A 21,571-nucleotide genomic window follows, 5' to 3' on the forward strand; every position below is an offset into this window, starting at 1 on the left:
TTGGACGCAGGCCAATGAGAGTCAGTGAGGGGTGGGACGCAGGCCAATGAGAGGTGTGCAGGGGCGGGCATTGGACGCAGGCCAATGAGAGTCAGTGAGGGGTGGGACGCAGGCCAATGAGAGGTGTGCGGGGGCGGGCATTGGACGCAGGCCAATGAGAGTCAGTGAGGGGTGGGACAGTGTGGCATTGGTGTTGGACGTAGGCCAATGAGAGGTGTGCGGGGGCGGGCATGGCCTGAGCAGGAGTGACAGGCCCAAGGTCCAATGCGATTGACCCTTGGGACGCAGACATACAGTGATTTCACAAATATATAGTAGATAGCTATGCCTCGGTTATTAAACTATGGATTGTGCTTTAAAAGCCTTTACCCAAGAAATGCCATTCCAGACGACCAAGTTTAAAACTGTCTGTATCAAAGCACCATTGAATTGATCCACTTGTTTATACAAATGACCGTATAAATAAATGATATAAAATGATATTTTAGAAGGAAGCTTTTGTACACATTTACCAATCTGTCACTGGTTCCAGTTTGTTTGGCTCCTCCGGGATACTGGAGATCAACCCAAACACGTCCGGGCAGTTTTCAGCCTCAGAGACATGAAGTGGTGCACTAGAAGAGAAGATACAATTAGAACGCACGTGGTTGTTGTGCTAAATAAAACATGCATCAAGAATACTTTAGTTCTCGCATATCATTTGTAACCTAAAATATCTTTAAAAAAACCAAAAAAACATTTGGTATCAGTATTAGGCTACGCTTATAGTGCCGGCTATGGCTACAGATGACGTCACCCGAAAGTTGTAATCTGTTTTGGAGACGTCTCTGGCTACAAGGTGAGTGATGTCAGGCAAGGGGGAAGGCAGAGGGGCGGAGACAAGAGCAAGGGGGAAGGCTGAAACGGAGAGGAGGAGTTGTAATTTCTGTTTGTATGGCGAATTTACTTTACTTTTACTTTAAATTATGGGAGAATTTACTATTTTAAAGTTGTTAATATAGTGTTTCACTTGACAGACACACACACACACACACACACACACACACACACACACATCCCCCCCTCTCCCTGCACACACACACACACACACACCCTCTCCCTGCACACACACACACACACACACACACACCCCCTCTCCCTGCACACACACACACACACACACACCCTCTCCCTGCACACGCGCACACACACACACACACACACACACACACACACACACACACACACCCTCTCCCTGCACACACAGACCTCCCTGCACATCACACACACATCCCCCCTCTCCAAACACACAACTATCTGATTGGTTTATAGCCTGTCACATGTTGAGACCGTCGCTGTAAAAATAAAATTCTACTGACTACAGAGATTTAGGTTACGCCGTCGCCACGCCTACTATAAGCACATGCTACGGATTCAATGCATTTGTTTTGACGCGACGTCACCGTCGCTATAAGCGCAGCCGTAGAAATTAAATATTACATTATTTCTTAGTTTCGGCGTTCAACAACGTATTTAACTAAAATCTGGAGCTCCTGCCATCCCCTATATAGATTTTATTCTCAGGCTGGTTCCAATTTCATAAGAGGAAGAATTGTAGCTTCAGAAAGCTTTCTAAATATAGCTGTTACTTGAGCTCTTGGGAGCAGAAATATTCTGCCGTCCTGAAGGTGAAAAACGTTTAGTCCTGTAAACTCAATTTGCACAACAAAGTTTTTGAGCTGCTCCCCACCGTGTGCCAGTCCCATCGCTCGCGGGTCATGTGACGTGACTCTGCAGCGTCAATTGACGTGGGTTACCACGGCGACGTGTACATCACATGACCCTGGAGACTCGCCCAGAAGACTACGGAATCCCGGTAAATTGAGATTGCAGAGGCCACGTGCGGAACCACGGCATTTAATTTAAATGCCTCGGGGAAGAGTGCGGGGCCTCTGCAACCGCTGCGCCCCCCAACAAAATCCCGTGCCCCCCAGTTTGCACACCCCTGCACTAGACGATGGAGGACAGTGGATGCTGGAACAAGGCCCCTGGGACAAAAGCCAGGCCCACCTTGGCTGGTGTGCCGATTGCACGTCCGCGGCCAAAGGGTTAGAAAACTGGGACAGACGCCGATCGTGCATGTGCGGTCGGCAAGCACTCTTCGCGCGTGTGCAGTCGGCTTTTTGCCGGGGAAAATCTTGTCATCCTGTGTGTGTTGGAAATAGGAAACAGCTATATCCTTAATATAACCAAGAAGTTTCGTTTTTAGGAATAACAGAAGAAAATATAATGTGTAATCTGTTTATTCATTATATTATTTTTATTATTGTAATTGAGGTCATTTGACAGTCTAATTTTAAGGTTAATATTCAGGCTAAGGTAGAGGTAAACCTATTAAAGTCTGTTTTAATACCAGTACTACTGGTTTATACACCTTTTCTAGTTGCAGAAAAACAGACACTGTTAAAAATAAAAAATTACGTTTAGTTAGACAAGACATAATGATGTCAGGCGAGGTGGGAAACAAGGCCAGCAAGAATGTTTTAGGTAGATTAAACAATGAATTAAGAACAACCTAGTAGGATTAACTCTACAACACACCAAAGAGCGGTTATCTATTAAAGAGAAATAACAATGAGAAGTTGTTGGGACAAAGCCGTTACATTTTTTTTAATATATATTCTATATTATTTGTATTAACACTGTATAGGTCAAGTATTTATCATTTATATGCTTAATGTATTTATTACTAAAAGTATAGTTCCAGACACTGGGTTGTTATGAGATTGTGAGTCACTGATAAGGAAATAAGTCTCCACAGAATAATGTAAGTAGGTGAGAGATGAAAAATATGTTTTCGCGTAATTATTGTGAAGGCCATAGCTTTGCAGGTCATGTCCATGCAGACAGGATCAAGTTAAGGAAAGACCATCTATAGAAATAATTATGACTGGAATTCAGACGCACCTAGCTTTACATTTGCCTATGAATATGCTGTTTTGATCTGGGGTGGCACTTCTCCTGCTTCAGAACTTTCCGACTCGTAGCCGTGACAAATTTGTCCCCTAACAGGAGGGTAGTGACAGTACTAAAAATGTTGATCATTTACTATAAGAAAAATAAATTGGGCTTTAAAGAAGAGTGGTCCTTTTAAAATGTAGTCCTTTAAACCCTTTTTGCTGCCACATGAGCCAGCAATGTCTGTATTATACAACTGAATTAATGCAATGTCATTTTTCATGAGGTTTGAGTGTCCCAAACTCTTGCCACGCTTCAGTAAAAATGTACAGAAAATAAAAGTTGTACATTTAAAACTTATTTCGATAGCTCAGCAGACGGAATAATGGCAGCCTCAATTTTCCAAAAGTGGCCCAAAGACAAGAACATAACCGGAAGAAAATGTTACCAGCACAGCAGGTAGTAAAAGCTTAAAAGGCCAATGCTATAATTACCTTTTTTCCCTACATTCAAGTATTGATGGCGGGACTGCTTTATTTTCACACATGGACCAACTGCTGTATAGTTTGGATTGTGAAGTTGGAGTGGCACTGGTAATCCCATTTACAAACTGTGAAAGCAGAGGGTTGTCCATATTCTGGATCATGCAGTCCTCCTGGAAAGAGGAAAAACAGCGTTGTCAGTCAACAAAATGAAAAACAATACTCGGATCTGCATTCAGTGAATTATGTTTTGCCATCAATGGATTGCAAAATGCGTTCGGAAGGATTGAACACTATAAAGGCACTGCTGAAGGGTTAATTAACCGTTTTGCCGCCAGTGCAGCACAGAGATTAAACTGCAGCCTAGCCAACATGAATCACGCTTCAATCTGTTGTTTTGATCATAGTTTATACTGAAACTACTATGTTGCTCCCACCTTAAAAAAAAAAAAAAAAAAAGAGAGGGGGGCTTGCCATCGAGTTCCCCAGACAATATTACAGGAAGCAGTGGTGCTAACTCATGGGAAATGTGAGGAATTCTTCACTGAAAGGGTGGTGGATATGTGAATTGGCCTCCCAACAGAGGTGGTAGAGCTAATACAGTAAGGGATTTCACACATGCTTGAGATGGACATATCGCTTTCCCGAATATGAAAGAAATCAAGGATCACAAGAGGGTCTGAGGTGTTACAGCGTATAAGAAAATAGGCCGACTACATGGTCCAAGAGGTTCTTATCTGCCGTTACGTTCGGTGTTTCTACAGATCTATAAATGATATTATATTTGAGTCAGCAGGGGAAAATTGCACATTTAGAAAGATGGGCGTGTTAAGACAGCATTGGTGGCCCAGCTGTCTATCACTGTACAGCTTTCAGAAGTCACATCCCAAAATGACGTTCTACTGAGCGCGCGCTCTTTACAGCAATTTGCATTTATTTTTTTACTGGACTGGTGGAAGCAAAAATTGGCAAGTCAAGGCATTAATAAACAGAGACAAAAATAACAAATTGCTATGACCAGAAACAAAATGTACACTTACATATAGTGCGTATAAAAAAATGTGTACTCGTATTTGGGTGTTTGAATGAAAAACGTAACCTGCATGTGAATGAAAAACGTAACCTGCATGTGAATGTGTTTGTGAAGGATATACGATATGAAAAAATACAAAATAAAAAAATCACAACATAACTGCCACAAACAGATCATGGGAGACGCTCTGACTAACTGCATGTAATATTTCAGTTTGTCAAGCAAACTAATACTAAAAGGCATAAACAATTTAGAAAACAAATAATTACAAGAATAAACATGCAACATACCCAAAGTATAATAAAAAGATAGCTTTTCGGTTCATCATACCCACTCACACTACAGCGAAGTTGCCAATGACCAGGGCACACAAAGCTTGTTGCTCTTGCTGTCATGGGACACCCCCATAGTTTTTGGCATATAGAAACTGTTGCCATGCGATTATGAACATTAAAAGGCGTCTGCCTGGGATCTCCTCCCACCTCAGGCAGCAAAAGCATTGTAAACAGCCACAGAAGTGATCGGTGCCAAGCATTTAAACAAACTCAGCGGGTAACACACAAAAAGGAATCAGCGAGGCAGAAGACCATGATGCGTGACACTAGATCTGTTTGTAATTGCAGCTATATACAGTGTATATATAAGAGAAGCCCCCACAATAAGCAGGTCACGCACGGGATCCTTTGCTCAGCCGCGTATTTACCTCATGCAGGACACTGCAGTTACCTTGGCTCTCTGTGCATGGGAATAGGGGGCTCTAGTAGCCGTAGCTTGTGGAAAGGGCTACATGGTGGCAGCAGGTCAGGTTCAGCCATGTGTAGGCTGTGATGTCACGGAGCAGTGTGAGCAGACAGGATGGGGGCTGCAGTCTCGCGCGGATATACAGTGTAAATAACAGCTGTTCCCATGGCTACCCCTGGGGGCAGAGCTGGACAGGTTGACACTACTTCATTGATATAGATATAGCTGTCCATATACATAGCACTTTACAGCAGTAATACACGCGACATAATAGGAACAAGCGCGACATTAATAAAAAAGTATTAGGAAAAGTCCCAGTCGCGAAGAGTTTACAATCTAAGCTTATACAAAGGATACATACATCAGGCATGACTAATGTATAGTAATGTATTGGGGCAGTAAAAATAGGTGGTGTTAATGTATAGGGGGAGTAATGTAAAGTAATGTAAGGGGGGAGTAATGTATAATAATGTATAGGGGCAGTAATGTAACTTGAGTCCTCATTAATCCACTGATTACTAAATGAACGGTCACATACTGTACCTATATATTCATATATACACTGGATATATTGCCATGTAATATTGCTACCCAGCTTGTAGCAGCATGTATGTTATGTCACACACTGGGAATATTGCTATAATGTGGATATAAAATGCATGTTGCCATAAACCTGACATCATGCTATATAAAGTGGCTAATTTGTTCTAGGTCTCAGATTATCCCCTTTACAGCCATGTCAGGTACAGCAACATACGCGCGCTATATCCACATTACAGCAATATACCCGGTGTGTGATATATCCACATTACAGCAATATACCCCATGTGTGATATATCCACATTATAGCAATATACCCAATATACCCCATGTGTGATATATCCACATTATAGCAATATACCCAATATATCCCATGTGTGATATATCCACATTACAGCAATATACCCAATATACCCCATGTGTGATATATCCACATTACAGCAATACACCAAGTGTGTGATATATCCACATTACAGCAATATACCCCATGTGTGATATATCCACATTACAGCAATACACCAAGTGTGTGATATATCCACATTACAGCAATATACCCCATGTGTGATATATCCACATTATAGCAACATACGAGCGCTATATCCACATAACAGCAATACTGTATACCCAGTGTGTGATATATCCAAATTGCAGCAATATACCGTGTGTGATATATCCACATTACAGCAATATACCGTGTGTGATATATCCACATTACAGCAATATACCATGTGTGATATATCCACATTATAGCAACATACGAGCACTATATCCACATTACAGCAATATAACCTGTGTGTGATATATCCACATTACAGCAATATACCGTGTGTGATATATCCACATTACAGCAATATACCCAATATACCCAGTGTGTGATATATCCACATTACAGCAATATACCCAATATACCCAATATACCCAGTGTGTGATATATCCACATTACAGCAATATACCCAATATACCCAATATACCCCGTGTGATATATCCACATTACAGCAATATACCCAGTGTGTGATATATCCACATTACAGCAATATACCCCGTTTGTGATATATCCACATTGTAGCAAAATACCCAATATACCCCGTGTGTGATATATCCACATTACAGCAATATACCGTATGTGATATATCCACATTATAGCAAAATACCCAATATACCCAGTGTGTGATATATCCCCATTATAGCAATATACCCAGTGTGTGATATATCCACATTATAGCAATATACCCCGTGTGTGATATATCCACATTTCAGCAATATACCGTGTGTAATATATCCACATTATAGCAAAATACCCAATATACCTCATGTGTGATATATCCACATTACAGCAATATACCCCATGTGTGATATATCCACATTATAGCAATATACCCTGTGTGTGATATATCCACATTATAGCAATATACCCAATATACCCCGTGTGTGATATATCCACATTAGAGCAATATAACCAGTGTGTGATATATCCACATTATAGCAATATACCCAATATACCCAGTGTGTGATATATCCACATTAGAGCAATATACCCCGTGTGTGATATATCCACATTACAGCAATATACCCAGTGTGTGATATATCCACATTACAGCAATATACCCAATATACCCAGTGTGTGATATATCCACATTAGAGCAATATACCCAGTGTGTGATATATCCACATTATAGCAATATACCCAGTGTGTGATATATCCACATTATAGCAATATACCCAATATACCCCGTGTGATATATCCACATTATAGCAATATACCCAATATACCCAGTGTGTGATATATCCACATTATAGCAATATACCCAATATACCCCATGTGTGATATATCCACATTACAGCAATATACCGTGTAATATATCCACATTATAGCAATATACCGTGTGTGCTATATCCACATTATAGCAAAATACCCAATATACCCCATGTGTGATATATCCACATTACAGCAATATACCCCATGTGTGATATATCCACATTATAGCAATATACCCAATATATCCCATGTGTGATATATCCACATTATAGCAATATACCGTGTGTGATATATCCACATTACAGCAATATACCCAGTGTGTGATATATCCACATTACAGCAATATACCCAATATACCCCGTGTGTGATATATCCACATTATACAGTAGAGGCAACTCTTATTCGAACAAAAACCAGTGGCAATTCCCCAAAAAACCCAGGAAACACCCAGGTACATGCTGGATACATGCCTTAAACTTTCCTTAAACTAGCCCCAGCATTTCTGCATTGATTAATGGCCTATCAGATTAACAGCGGGGGTCCCTGGCAGTCCCATTCAAACTGAATTGGACTGCCAGGGATCCCTGCTGTGTTAATCCTATGGGTCGTTAGTCAATGCAGAAATGCCTTAAACGTGCCTCAAACTAGCCCAGAACATACCCAGTACATACCCAGCACATACCCAGCACATACCCAGAATGTAACCCGGCTAGTTTACGGCAAATGTTAGAATAAACGTTGCCTCTACTGTAGCAATATACCGTGTGTGATATATCCACATTATAGCAATATACCCAATATACCCCATGTGTGATATACACTACCGACACGCTTTATTACTCTGCGGCCAGATCCGCAAGCCGGGAGATTTCCCGGCTTGCTAGTGGCCGCCCCTCGGCGTGCCGCGCGTCATAGACGCGCGGTCACGCGTCTTCGGGAGCGTGCGCCCCCTGCACGCGCGTCCAGGGGCTCCCCGAGGGAGCCCTGGTGTCCCGCGATCGCGGGACAGCGGCAGGGGGTTCCGGGGGACCCGGCGGACCCGGCAGCGGTAGGGAGAGCGCCCCGATCGGAGGGCGCTCTTCCGCTGCTTCGGCGCGCGCCCGTCACTCTCGGGCGCGCGCCAGGCTACTGCTGCGGCCAAGAACGGGCAAATGCTCGAATAAACTTGGCCGCAGCAGTATCCACATAACAGCAATATACCCAATATACCCAGTGTGTGATATATCCACATTATAGCAATATACCCCGTGTGTGATATATCCACATTACAGCAATATACCCAATATACCCAGTGTGTGATATATCCACATTATAGCAAAATACCCAATATACCCAGTGTGTGATATATCCACATTATAGCAATATACCCAATATACCCCCTGTGTGATATATCCACATTACAGCAATATACCCAATATACCCCGTGTGTGATATATCCACATTATAGCAATATACCCAATATACCCAGTGTGTGATATATTCACATTATAGCAATATACCCAATATACCCAGTGTGTGATATATCCACATTATAGCAATATACCCAATATACCCAGTGTGTGATATATCCACATTACAGCAATATACCCAATATACCCCGTGTGTGATATATCCACATTATAGCAATATACCCAATATACCCAGTGTGTGATATATTCACATTATAGCAATATACCCAATATACCCCGTGTGTGATATATCCACATTATAGCAATATACCCAATATACCCAGTGTGTGATATATTCACATTATAGCAATATACCCAATATACCCCGTGTGTGATATATCCACATTACAGCAATATACCCAATATACCCAGTGTGTGATATATCCACATTATAGCAATATACCCAATATACCCAGTGTGTGATATATTCACATTATAGCAATATACCCAGTATGTGATATATCCACATTACAGCAATATACCCAATATACCCTGTGTGATATATCCACATTACAGCAATATACCCAATATACCCAGTGTGTGATATATCCACATTATAGCAATATACCCAATATACCCAGTGTGTGATATATCCACATTATAGCAATATACCCAATATACCCAGTGTGTGATATATCCACATTATAGCAATATACCCAATATACCCCGTGTGTGATATATTTACATTATAGCAATATACCCAATATACCCAGTGTGTGATATATCCACATTACAGCAATATACCCAATATACTCAGTGTGTGATATATCCACATTATAGCAATATACCCAATATACCCAGTGTGTGATATATCCACATTATAGCAATATACCCAATATACCCAGTGTGTGATATATCCACATTATAGCAATATACCCAATATACCCAGTGTGTGATATATCCACATTACAGCAATATACCCAATATACTCAGTGTGTGATATATCCACATTATAGCAATATACCCAATATACCCAGTGTGTGATATATCCACATTATAGCAATATACCCAATATACCCAGTGTGTGATATATCCACATTACAGCAATATACCCAATATACCCAATATACCCAGTGTGTGATATATCCACATTACAGCAATATATCCAATATACCCCGTGTGTGATATATCCACATTATAGCAATATACCCAATATACCCCGTGTGTGATATATTTACATTATAGCAATATACCCAATATACCCAGTGTGTGATATATCCACATTACAGCAATATACCCAATATACTCAGTGTGTGATATATCCACATTATAGCAATATACCCAATATACCCAGTGTGTGATATATCCACATTATAGCAATATACCCAATATACCCAGTGTGTGATATATTCACATTACAGCAATATACCCAGTGTGTGATATATCCACATTATAGCAATATACCCAATATACCCAGTATGTGATATCCACATTACAGCAATATACCCAATATACCCAATATACCCAGTGTGTGATATATCCACATTACAGCAATATACCCAATATACCCAGTGTGTGATATATTTACATTACAGCAATATACCCAATATACCCAGTGTGTGATATATCCACATTATAGCAATATACCCAATATACCCAGTGTGTGATATATCCACATTACAGCAATATACCCAATATACCCAGTGTGTGATATATCCACATTACAGCAATATACCCAATATACCCAGTGTGTGATATATCCACATTATAGCAATATACCCAATATACCCAGTGTGTGATATATCCACATTACAGCAATATACCCAATATACCCCGTGTGTGATATATCCACATTATAGCAATATACCCAATATACCCCGTGTGTGATATATCCACATTATAGCAATATACCCAATATACCCAGTGTGTGATATATCCACATTATAGCAATATACCCAATATACCCAGTGTGTGATATATCCACATTACAGCAATATACCCAATATACCCCCTGTGTGATATATCCACATTACAGCAATATACCCAATATACCCAGTGTGTGATATATCCACATTATAGCAATATACCCAATATACCCAGTGTGTGATATATCCACATTATAGCAATATACCCAATATACCCAGTATGTGATATATCCACATTACAGCAATATACCCAATATACCCAGTGTGTGATATATCCACATTATAGCAATATACCCAGTGTGTGATATATCCACATTACAGCAATATACCCAATATACCCAGTGTGTGATATATCCACATTATAGCAATATACCCAATATACCCAGTGTGTGATATATCCACATTACAGCAATATACCCAATATACCCCGTGTGTGATATATCCACATTATAGCAATATACCCAATATACCCAGTGTGTGATATATCCACATTACAGCAATATACCCAATATACCCAGTGTGTAATATATCCACATTATAGCAATATACCCAATATACTCAGTGTGTGATATATCCACATTACAGCAATATACCCAATATACCCAATATACCCAGTGTGTGATATATCCACATTACAGCAATATACCCAATATACCCAATATACCCAGTGTGTAATATATCCACATTATAGCAATATACCCAATATACTCAGTGTGTGATATATCCACATTACAGCAATATACCCAATATACCCAATATACCCAGTGTGTGATATATCCACATTACAGCAATATACCCAATATACCCCGTGTGTGATATATCCACATTATAGCAATATACCCAATATACCCAGTGTGTGATATATCCACATTACAGCAATATACCCAATATACCCCGTGTGTGATATATCCACATTATAGCAATATACCCAATATACCCAGTGTGTGATATATCCACATTACAGCAATATACCCAATATACCCAGTGTGTAATATATCCACATTATAGCAATATACCCAATATACTCAGTGTGTGATATATCCACATTATAGCAATATACCCAATATACCCAGTGTGTGATATATCCACATTACAGCAATATACCCAATATACCCCGTGTGTGATATATTTACATTATAGCAATATACCCAATATACCTAGTGTGTGATATATCCACATTACAGCAATATACCCAATATACCCAGTGTGTGATATATCCACATTATAGCAATATACCCAATATACCCAGTGTGTGATATATCCACATTATAGCAATATACCCAGTGTGTGATATATTTACATTACAGCAATATACCCAATATACCCAGTGTGTGATATATCCACATTATAGCAATATACCCAATATACCCAGTGTGTGATATATCCACATTACAGCAATATACCCAATATACCCAGTGTGTGATATATCCACATTACAGCAATATACCCAATATACCCAGTGTGTGATATATCCACATTATAGCAATATACCCAATATACCCAGTGTGTGATATATCCACATTATAGCAATATACCCAATATACCCAGTGTGTGATATATCCACATTACAGCAATATACCCAATATACCCCGTGTGTGATATATCCACATTATAGCAATATACCCAATATACCCAGTGTGTGATATATCCACATTACAGCAATATACCCAATATACCCAGTGTGTAATATATCCACATTATAGCAATATACCCAATATACCCAGTGTGTGATATATCCACATTATAGCAATATACCCAATATACCCAGTGTGTGATATATCCACATTACAGCAATATACCCAATATACCCAGTGTGTGATATATCCACATTATAGCAATATACCCAATATACCCCGTGTGTGATATATTTACATTATAGCAATATACCCAATATACCCAATATACTCAGTGTGTGATATATCCACATTATAGCAATATACCCAATATACCCAGTGTGTGATATATCCACATTACAGCAATATACCCAATATACCCAGTGTGTGATATATCCACATTATAGCAATATACCCAATATACCCCGTGTGTGATATATTTACATTATAGCAATATACCCAATATACCCAATATACTCAGTGTGTGATATATCCACATTACAGCAATATACCCAATATACCCCGTGTGTGATATATTTACATTATAGCAATATACCCAATATACCTAGTGTGTGATATATCCACATTACAGCAATATACCCAATATACCCAGTGTGTGATATATCCACATTATAGCAATATACCCAATATACCCAGTGTGTGATATATCCACATTACAGCAATATACCCAATATACCCCGTGTGTGATATATTTACATTATAGCAATATACCCAATATACCCAGTGTGTGATATATCCACATTACAGCAATATACCCAATATACTCAGTGTGTGATATATCCACATTACAGCAATATACCCAATATACCCAGTGTGTGATATATCCACATTACAGCAATATACCCAATATACCCAGTGTGTGATATATCCACATTATAGCAATATACCCAATATACCCAGTGTGTGATATATCCACATTATAGCAATATACCCAATATACCCAGTGTGTGATATATCCACATTACAGCAATATACCCAATATACCCAGTGTGTGATATATCCACATTATAGCAATATACCCAATATACCCCCTGTGTGATATATTCACATTATAGCAATATACCCAATATACCCAGTGTGTGATATATTTACATTATAGCAATATACCCAATATACCCCGTGTGTGATATATCCACATTATAGCAATATACCCAGTGTGTGATATATCCACATTATAGCAATATACCCAATATACCCAGTGTGTGATATATCCACATTATAGCAATATACCCAATATATCCCATGTGTGATATATCCACATTACAGCAATATATCCAATATACCCAGTGTGTGATATATCCACATTACAGCAATATACCCAATATACCCAGTGTGTGATATATCCACATTACAGCAATATACCCAATATACTCAGTGTGTGATATATCCACATTATAGCAATATACCCAATATACCCAGTGTGTGATATATCCACATTATAGCAATATACCCAATATACCCAGTGTGTGATATATCCACATTACAGCAATATACCCAATATACCCAATATACCCAGTGTGTGATATATCCACATTACAGCAATATACCCAATATACCCCGTGTGTGATATATTTACATTATAGCAATATACCCAATATACCCAGTGTGTGATATATCCACATTACAGCAATATACCCAATATACCCCGTGTGTGATATATCCACATTATAGCAATATACCCAATATACCCAGTGTGTGATATATCCACATTACAGCAATATACCCAATATACCCAGTGTGTGATATATCCACATTACAGCAATATACCCAATATACCCAATATACCCAGTGTGTGATATATCCACATTACAGCAATATACCCAATATACCCAGTGTGTGATATATCCACATTACAGCAATATACCCAATATACCCAGTGTGTGATATATTTACATTACAGCAATATACCCAATATACCCCGTGTGTGATATATCCACATTATAGCAATATACCCAGTGTGTGATATATCCACATTATAGCAATATACCCAATATACCCAGTGTGTGATATATCCACATTACAGCAATATACCCAATATACCCAGTGTGTGATATATCCACATTACAGCAATATACCCAATATACCCAGTGTGTGATATATCCACATTATAGCAATATACCCCGTGTGTGATATATCCACATTATAGCAATATACCCAATATACCCCGTGTGTGATATATCCACATTATAGCAATATACCCAATATACCCAGTGTGTGATATATCCACATTACAGCAATATACCCAATATACCCAGTGTGTGATATATCCACATTACAGCAATATACCCCGTGTGTGATATATCCACATTACAGCAATATACCCAATATACCCAGTGTGTGATATATCCACATTACAGCAATATACCCCGTGTGTGATATATCCACATTATAGCAATATACCCAATATACCCAGTGTGTGATATATCCACATTACAGCAATATACCCAATATACCCAGTGTGTGATATATCCACATTACAGCAATATACCCAATATACCCAGTGTGTGATATATTCACATTATAGCAATATACCCAATATACCCAGTGTGTGATATATCCACATTATAGCAATATACCCAGTGTGTGATATATCCACATTATAGCAATATACCCAATATACCCAGTGTGTGATATATCCACATTACAGCAATATACCCCGTGTGTGATATATCCAGCGTGTAGCACCATGAGAGCAGAGCAGATGCTGCAAGCTGAGGTTACTATACTGTCAGTGCTATGAGGCCCCCGGGCGTCTCACCTCTGGCTCCGGTGTCCGGGAGGCCGCGGCAGGGCACGGGGGTCCCGCACTGCTCGCCACCATGTCTCCTCCTCCCTGCGCGGCGAGGTCACACTGAGCGGGGGCACGCGCAGCGCTCAGCTTCTATGTGCCTCGCGACACCCAGGCCACGCCCACTCTGCACACACACGCATACTATACACTGTACAACACAACGGCACACAGTCCGCGCGCTAAAAAAAACCCAGAGGGCGCGAGGCGAGGCGCGAGACTCGGCAGTTATTGCAGTTATTATTGCAGTTATTGCATTCCCACTGCCTCGCTCGCTGTTCCCGCTGCGGCGGCACCAGGGCCATTCATGTGCATGCATGTGAAGGGCTTGTTATCAGTGTGTGTGTATGGGTGTCCCTACTGTTACAGTGGGAACTTTACTAACATGAAGTAAAACATTACCAAACTTCATTTTTCCAACCTCTCTTTTTGCGTTGATGTAGAACTTAAATGAAAATATTACAACTCACAATTGATAATAAATAATGATCTAAATATTACACTACTCAATGCTGCTCCCAAGGCCTCGACCAGGGTGCCGCTGAGCGGGCGGGCGCGCTCACGCTGGCAGCGATGAAACACATTGAGGCAATGTGTGTGGCCAGCGCAGGCGCTTACCAGCTTGGCGAGACAACCAAATCTGATTTGGCTGCTCGCTGATGCGTCACGTGAACCAGCTCCGTGACGTGAAAGCCACGCCCCCTCAAGCACGCAACTGCCAGCGCCTGACGTCACGGCGCTTGAGCGCCAGCGAGCGCTCTCCCACCAAGGCAGGAAGCGGGCGCTCGTGCGCTGCGCCTTGCTCGGCCGGGCGATTCGTGGCTGGCTAGGTGTGCCCTCGTCTGGGGGCGCGGCCACGACGTTACGGAGCTGGTTCGCCCTCATTGGGCGAACCGCTCACGTGACGCATCAGCGAGCAGCCAAATCAAGTTTGCTTGCTCTGCAAGCATCTCTTGCTCACGCTGGCCACACACATTGCCTCAATGTGTTTCAGAGCGTCCGGCGTGTGCGAGCCCGCCCGCTCAGCGCCGCCCTGGCCGAATGGTCTCTAGAACCGTATGGGCAGCTTGTAAAAAATAAAAAAGGGCAAATGTGTGAAGTGATGAAGTGAAAAAAATATATATAGACTGATTTAAGTGCTCAAAATTGGAATAAGCACGCACAACAAAACCTGCATGGATGATCCCAAAGTGAGAGGGGCAAAAGTGCTGGAATTCACCTCTTGCTCACAGAAAAAAAAACACAAAAATTACGTGGCATGACATCGTTTTACTCGATGTTGAATTGTACATGGTGGGGGGAAAGGCAATAAACTCACACTTTCCCGGGTACAATAGCGCAGTGAGTGTAAACCGGTTACACTCTAGCCCACTCCATACCATCTGGATACCTGAACTGTGAGCAGTATCATTATAAGAGAGCAAGGAGTCCATTAACACATGCTGGGAAGCTAACCACAAAAGCTGACTTATCAAGTGCTGTCTGTAAGTGCAATATTGCTCTAACCCAGTCTAGTTAATACATTTATTGTGCCATGATATTCTCCCTTTTGTTTGCATTAAGTCATGGATCCTGAATAAGCTGAAACCTAGCCCCATCTATTTGATGTAACCTATGAAACCCCAAGTTGATATAAAGCTGTAGATTTAAAACCACACCAATCTGTAAGTGTACAAGCTCAACTCACAGTGCCTAAATAGGATAAGAACTTTAATTAATACATTGTTGTCCCCCTTTTGCATTTATCTACTCCATGCTCAACATCTGTACTTGAGCCAACGTGCCGGAGGAAATCTTCCTTTCTTATGTCCAAACCAGTGGCAACGTTTTCTATATATGTTGAACCTTGTTAGGAATAAAGAGAAGGCACACCAGTGCAGACAGGATACAGAAATTCTTTATAGGATTAAAAACCCTTAGAAATGCACACTTACAAGATGTAAGAACTTTAAGGCCCATGTCTTCACCTCACAGATGTCAGTTGGATCTAAGCAATAGGTAAACAGTGCAAAGGTCTCATTTAGTGATTATGCAGACGAACTGCATACAGAGGATTAAAATATTAATATACAGTACCTCCATTAATAATGTTATTCTCCAATTTTCTTCAATGGGGAAAGGCAAAGGAAACCTCCACAATCAGAATACCAAAAACTTTGTAATATTAGTCTGTGCTTAACATCACAACATCACAAACTCCAAATAAAATACATAAAAGGCAATACATGTATCTTGTCTTATTTATAGAAAAAAGGGAAAACTCTCATAGTCTAAGGCTTTGCCTATAGTCACCTGTTACCGTCGCCACTGGCGAAACTTATGTTTCGCCGGTGGGCGGCATCGCGGGATTCCCGCAATTTGATTTGTTCAAGGGCCGTCACGTGATGCGACGGCCCTTGAAAAATGAAATTGTGCTGGCATCGGGTTTTGGCGACGGCGACGTCGCTTGTCGCCGTTGCGTGCACTATAAGCGCACGCGGCGGCGGCAATGCTTTTGTGCGACATCACGTCGCCGGCACTATAAGCGCGGCCTAAGGTAGCAGGTCAGCATTGCAACATTTGTGTTGCATCATGCCTAAATGGTAAGCTAATAGAAGTTACATGTTGGATACATATGTTCCAAACTGGATCCTCTGAGCGCTAACCAGAGGTACTAAACTCCATGTCATAAGGGAGATTAATGAAAAAAGGGGAGGGGGAGAGGGGAAGAAGGGGGGAAGAAAAAAAAAGGAGGGAGGAGGGGAAGGAATGAAGGAAAATGAGAAAGAAAAAGAAATGAAAATAGAAAGAGAAGGGGAGAGGGGAAAGATGGAAAACCTGAGAATAAATGTGCAATACACCAAAGGGAACATCTCTAAATGAACACATATGATGCCGCAAGAAAATGTATTTATGCAGGAAAATGGAAAAAAAAAAAGGAGAAAAAGAAGAAAAAGGGAAGAAAGAAGAATTAGCACAGCTATTCAAAAAATATAAATGTAAATGTGAAAAATGATTCTCTGATTAGACCAAAGTAATATTAAAATAACTGAAACATGTAAATACACATGCTTGAACTTTAATATAGAGTGCAAGACCTCTGTAATATATAATAAAAGATACTATAAAAATTACAATAAGGAAGCTCCACTTTCAAAAGCAACATTGAGTCCTGCTGGAGCCAGGGTGCCAAGCTGATGGATCCAAAAGGTATCCCTTTTTATAAATTATACCAGGGGTGCGCAAAGTTTTTGGCGTGCGCCCCCCCTGTCTGGGAGCCTCAGCGTTCAGAACCCCTCGTTTAGAACCCGGCGTCAAATGACGTTGCGGGTCATGTGAAGCCATGTCACGTGACCCCCGCAGCGTCATTTGACGCAAGTTGTCATGGCGACACGTCGCGTCACTTGACCCCACGGCGTAATTTGACGCTGCGTTGCCGAAGACGCCCGTCTGGCAGCAGGTAAGGGAAGTTACAGAGGCCTCACGCCTCCCCCGGCATTTAATTTTACTTCTGTAACGCCACGCCCTCCCTAGCAAATCTTGCGCGCCCCCCCCCCCAGTTTGCGCACCCCCTGAGTTATACATTTCTGTCTCCTACTCAATGGGTTAAACCAGGGTTTCCCAAATGGTGAGTCGCGACCCGGCACCGGGCCACGGCACCAAAATTGCCGGGTCGCAGCGAGGCTGGCCGCCCGGTGTCTCCTCCTAGCCCCCCCCCGCTCGAGTTAAAAAAATTGCAGCGATTCCCCCCGCGGTCACGCGCGCATGCGCAGGGCAAGCAGGGCCTGCTCCCTTCCTCCCCCCCCACTCCCAACGTGGGATGGAGGAGGAAGTACCAGCTCCTCTGCGTCCCTGCTTCCTCCCGCGACCCGCTTCCAGAGCTCACCTCCCGTGGCACCCCCTCCCGAGCCCACCTCCCGTGGCACCACCTCCCGGGGCACCCCCTCCCAAGCCCACCTCCCGTGGCACCACCTCCCGGGGCACCCCCTCCCGAGCCCACATCCCGGGGCACCCCCTCCCGAGCCCACCTCCCGTGGCCACCCCCCTCCCGAGCTCACCTCCCGTGGCACCCCCCTCCCGAGCTCACCTCCCGTGCCCCCAAGCCCACCTCCCGTCTCGGGCAGCAGGGGATATCGGGGGCAGCAGGGGAAAGCGTCCGGCGGCAAGGTAAGTCACCCCACCCACCCAGTCACTGTCACCCACCCAGTCACTGTCACCCACCCAGTCACTGTCACCCACCCACCCAGTCACTGTCACCCACCCAGTCACTGTCACTGTCACCCACCCAGTCACTGTCACCCACCCAGTCACTGTCACCCACCCACCCAGTCACTGTCACCCACCCACACACCCAGTCACTGTCACCCACCCACACACCCAGTCACTGTCACCCAGTCACTGTCACCCACCCACCCAGTCACTGTCACCCACCCCAGTCACTCTCACCCACCCACCCAGTCACTGTCACCCACCCACCCAGTCACTGTCACCCACCCACCCAGTCACTGTCACCCAGTCACTGTCACCCACCCCACCCAGTCACTGTCACCCACCCAGTCACTGTCACCCACCCAGTCACTGTCACCCACCCAGTCACTGTCACCCACCCAGTCACTGTCACCCACCCACCCAGTCACTGTCACCCACCCAGTCACTGTCACCCACCCAGTCACTGTCACCCACCCAGTCACTGTCACCCACCCACCCAGTCACTGTCACCCAGTCACTGTCACCCACCCAGTCACTGTCACCCACCCAGTCACTGTCACCCACCCACCCACTGTCACCCACCCACCCTGTCACTGTCACCCACCCACCCAGTCACTGTCACCCCACCCACCCAGTCACTGTCACCCACCCACCCAGTCACTGTCACCCACCCAGTCACTGTCACCCACCCAGTCACTGTCACCCCACCCAGTCACTGTCACCCACCCACCCAGTCACTGTCACCCACCCACCCAGTCACTGTCACCCACCCAGTCACTGTCACCCACCCAGTCACTGTCACCCACCCAGTCACTGTCACCCACCAAGTCACTGTCACCCACCCACCCAGTCACTGTCACCCACCCACCCAGTCAATGTCACCCACCCACCCAGTCAATGTCACCCACCCACCCAGTCACTGTCAATGTCACTGTCACCCACCCAGTCACTGTCACTGTCACCCACCCAGTCACTGTCACCCACCCAGTCACTGTCACCCACCCACCCAGTCACTGTCACCCACCCACCCAGTCACTGTCAAAGTCACTGTCACCCAGTCACTGTCACTGTCACCCACCACCCACTGTCTCCCACCCACCCAGTCACTCACCCACCATCTCCCACACACCCACCCAGTCACTGCCTCCCACCCAAGTGTCCCAGTCCCCCCCTCCCAGTCCCCCATCCCCCCCCACCCAGTCCCCCCTCCCCTCCCCCTCCCACCCAGTCCCCCCTCCCCCTCCCACCCAGTCCCCCCTCCCACCCACCCAGTCCCACCAGTCCCCAGTCCCACCCAGTCCCAGTCCCCCCTCCCACCCAGTCCCAGTCCCCCCTCCCACCCACCTAGTCCCCCCTCCCACCCAACCAGTCCCAGTCCCCCCTCCCACCCACCCAGTCCCCCCTCCACCCACCCAGTCCCAGTCCCCCCTCCCACCGTCCCAGTCCCCCCTCCCACCCACCCAGTCCCAGTCCCCCTCAGTCCCCCCTCCCCCCTCCCACCCAGTCCCCCCCCCCTCCCACCCACCCAGGACCCCCCCCTCCCACCCACCCAGTCCCTGCCCCCCCCCCCCCTCCAGTCACTCACATCCGTCATTGCCTGTAATTCACTGTTTGTGTCTGTGTGCGTATAGGGGAGAGCGAGTGTGTGTGTGTGTATCAGGGGCTGTGTGTGTGTGTATCTGTATCAGTGTCTGTGTGTGTGTATCAGAGTGTGTGTGTATCAGTGGCTGTGTGTGTGTATATATCAGTGTGTGTGTTTGTGTGTGTTTGTGTGTGTCTGTGTATCAGTGTCTGTGTGTATCAGTGTCTGTGTGTATCAGTGTCTGTGTGTATCAGTGTCTGTGTGTATCAGTGTCTGTGTGTATGAGTGTGTGTGTGTATCAGTGTCTGTGTGTGTGTGTATCAGTGTCTGTGTGTGTATCAGTGTCTGTGTGTGTATCAGTGTCTGTGTGTGTATCAGTGTCTGTGTGTGTATCAGTGTCTGTGTGTGTATCAGTGTCTGTGTGTGTATCAGTGTCTGTGTGTGTATCAGTGTCTGTGTGTGTGTAGCAGTGTCTGTGTGTGTGTAGCAGTGTCTGTGTGTGTGTAGCAGTGTCTGTGTGTGTGTAGCAGTGTCTGTGTGTGTGTGTCTCAGTGTGGCTGCGTGTGTGTGTGTCAGT

General features: G+C 43.5%; 1 protein-coding gene across 2 annotated transcripts in view; it reads right to left on the reverse strand.

Annotated features, from left to right (window-relative positions):
• Positions 1–15,307, reverse strand: part of LOC142487924 (uncharacterized) — a 42,549-nt gene extending 27,242 nt beyond the window's left edge. The window contains exons 1-3 of one of the 2 annotated variants that reach the window (XM_075588033.1): positions 15,195–15,307; positions 3,432–3,592; positions 513–614 (exon numbers count right to left, since the gene is read on the reverse strand). In XM_075588033.1, the coding sequence (XP_075444148.1) occupies positions 513–614; positions 3,432–3,592; positions 15,195–15,257 (326 nt within the window). In that variant the 5' untranslated portion in view covers positions 15,258–15,307. Of the gene's footprint in view, positions 1–512; positions 615–3,431; positions 3,593–4,742; positions 4,883–15,194 lie in introns of those variants that run through there. The other variant, XM_075588032.1, reaches the window with a different exon arrangement.
• Between the last annotated feature and the right edge of the window lie 6,264 nt (positions 15,308–21,571).

Source organism: Ascaphus truei, chromosome 2 (assembly GCF_040206685.1).
Source record: "Ascaphus truei isolate aAscTru1 chromosome 2, aAscTru1.hap1, whole genome shotgun sequence".
In the NCBI taxonomy this organism is placed as follows: Eukaryota; Metazoa; Chordata; class Amphibia; order Anura; family Ascaphidae; genus Ascaphus; species Ascaphus truei.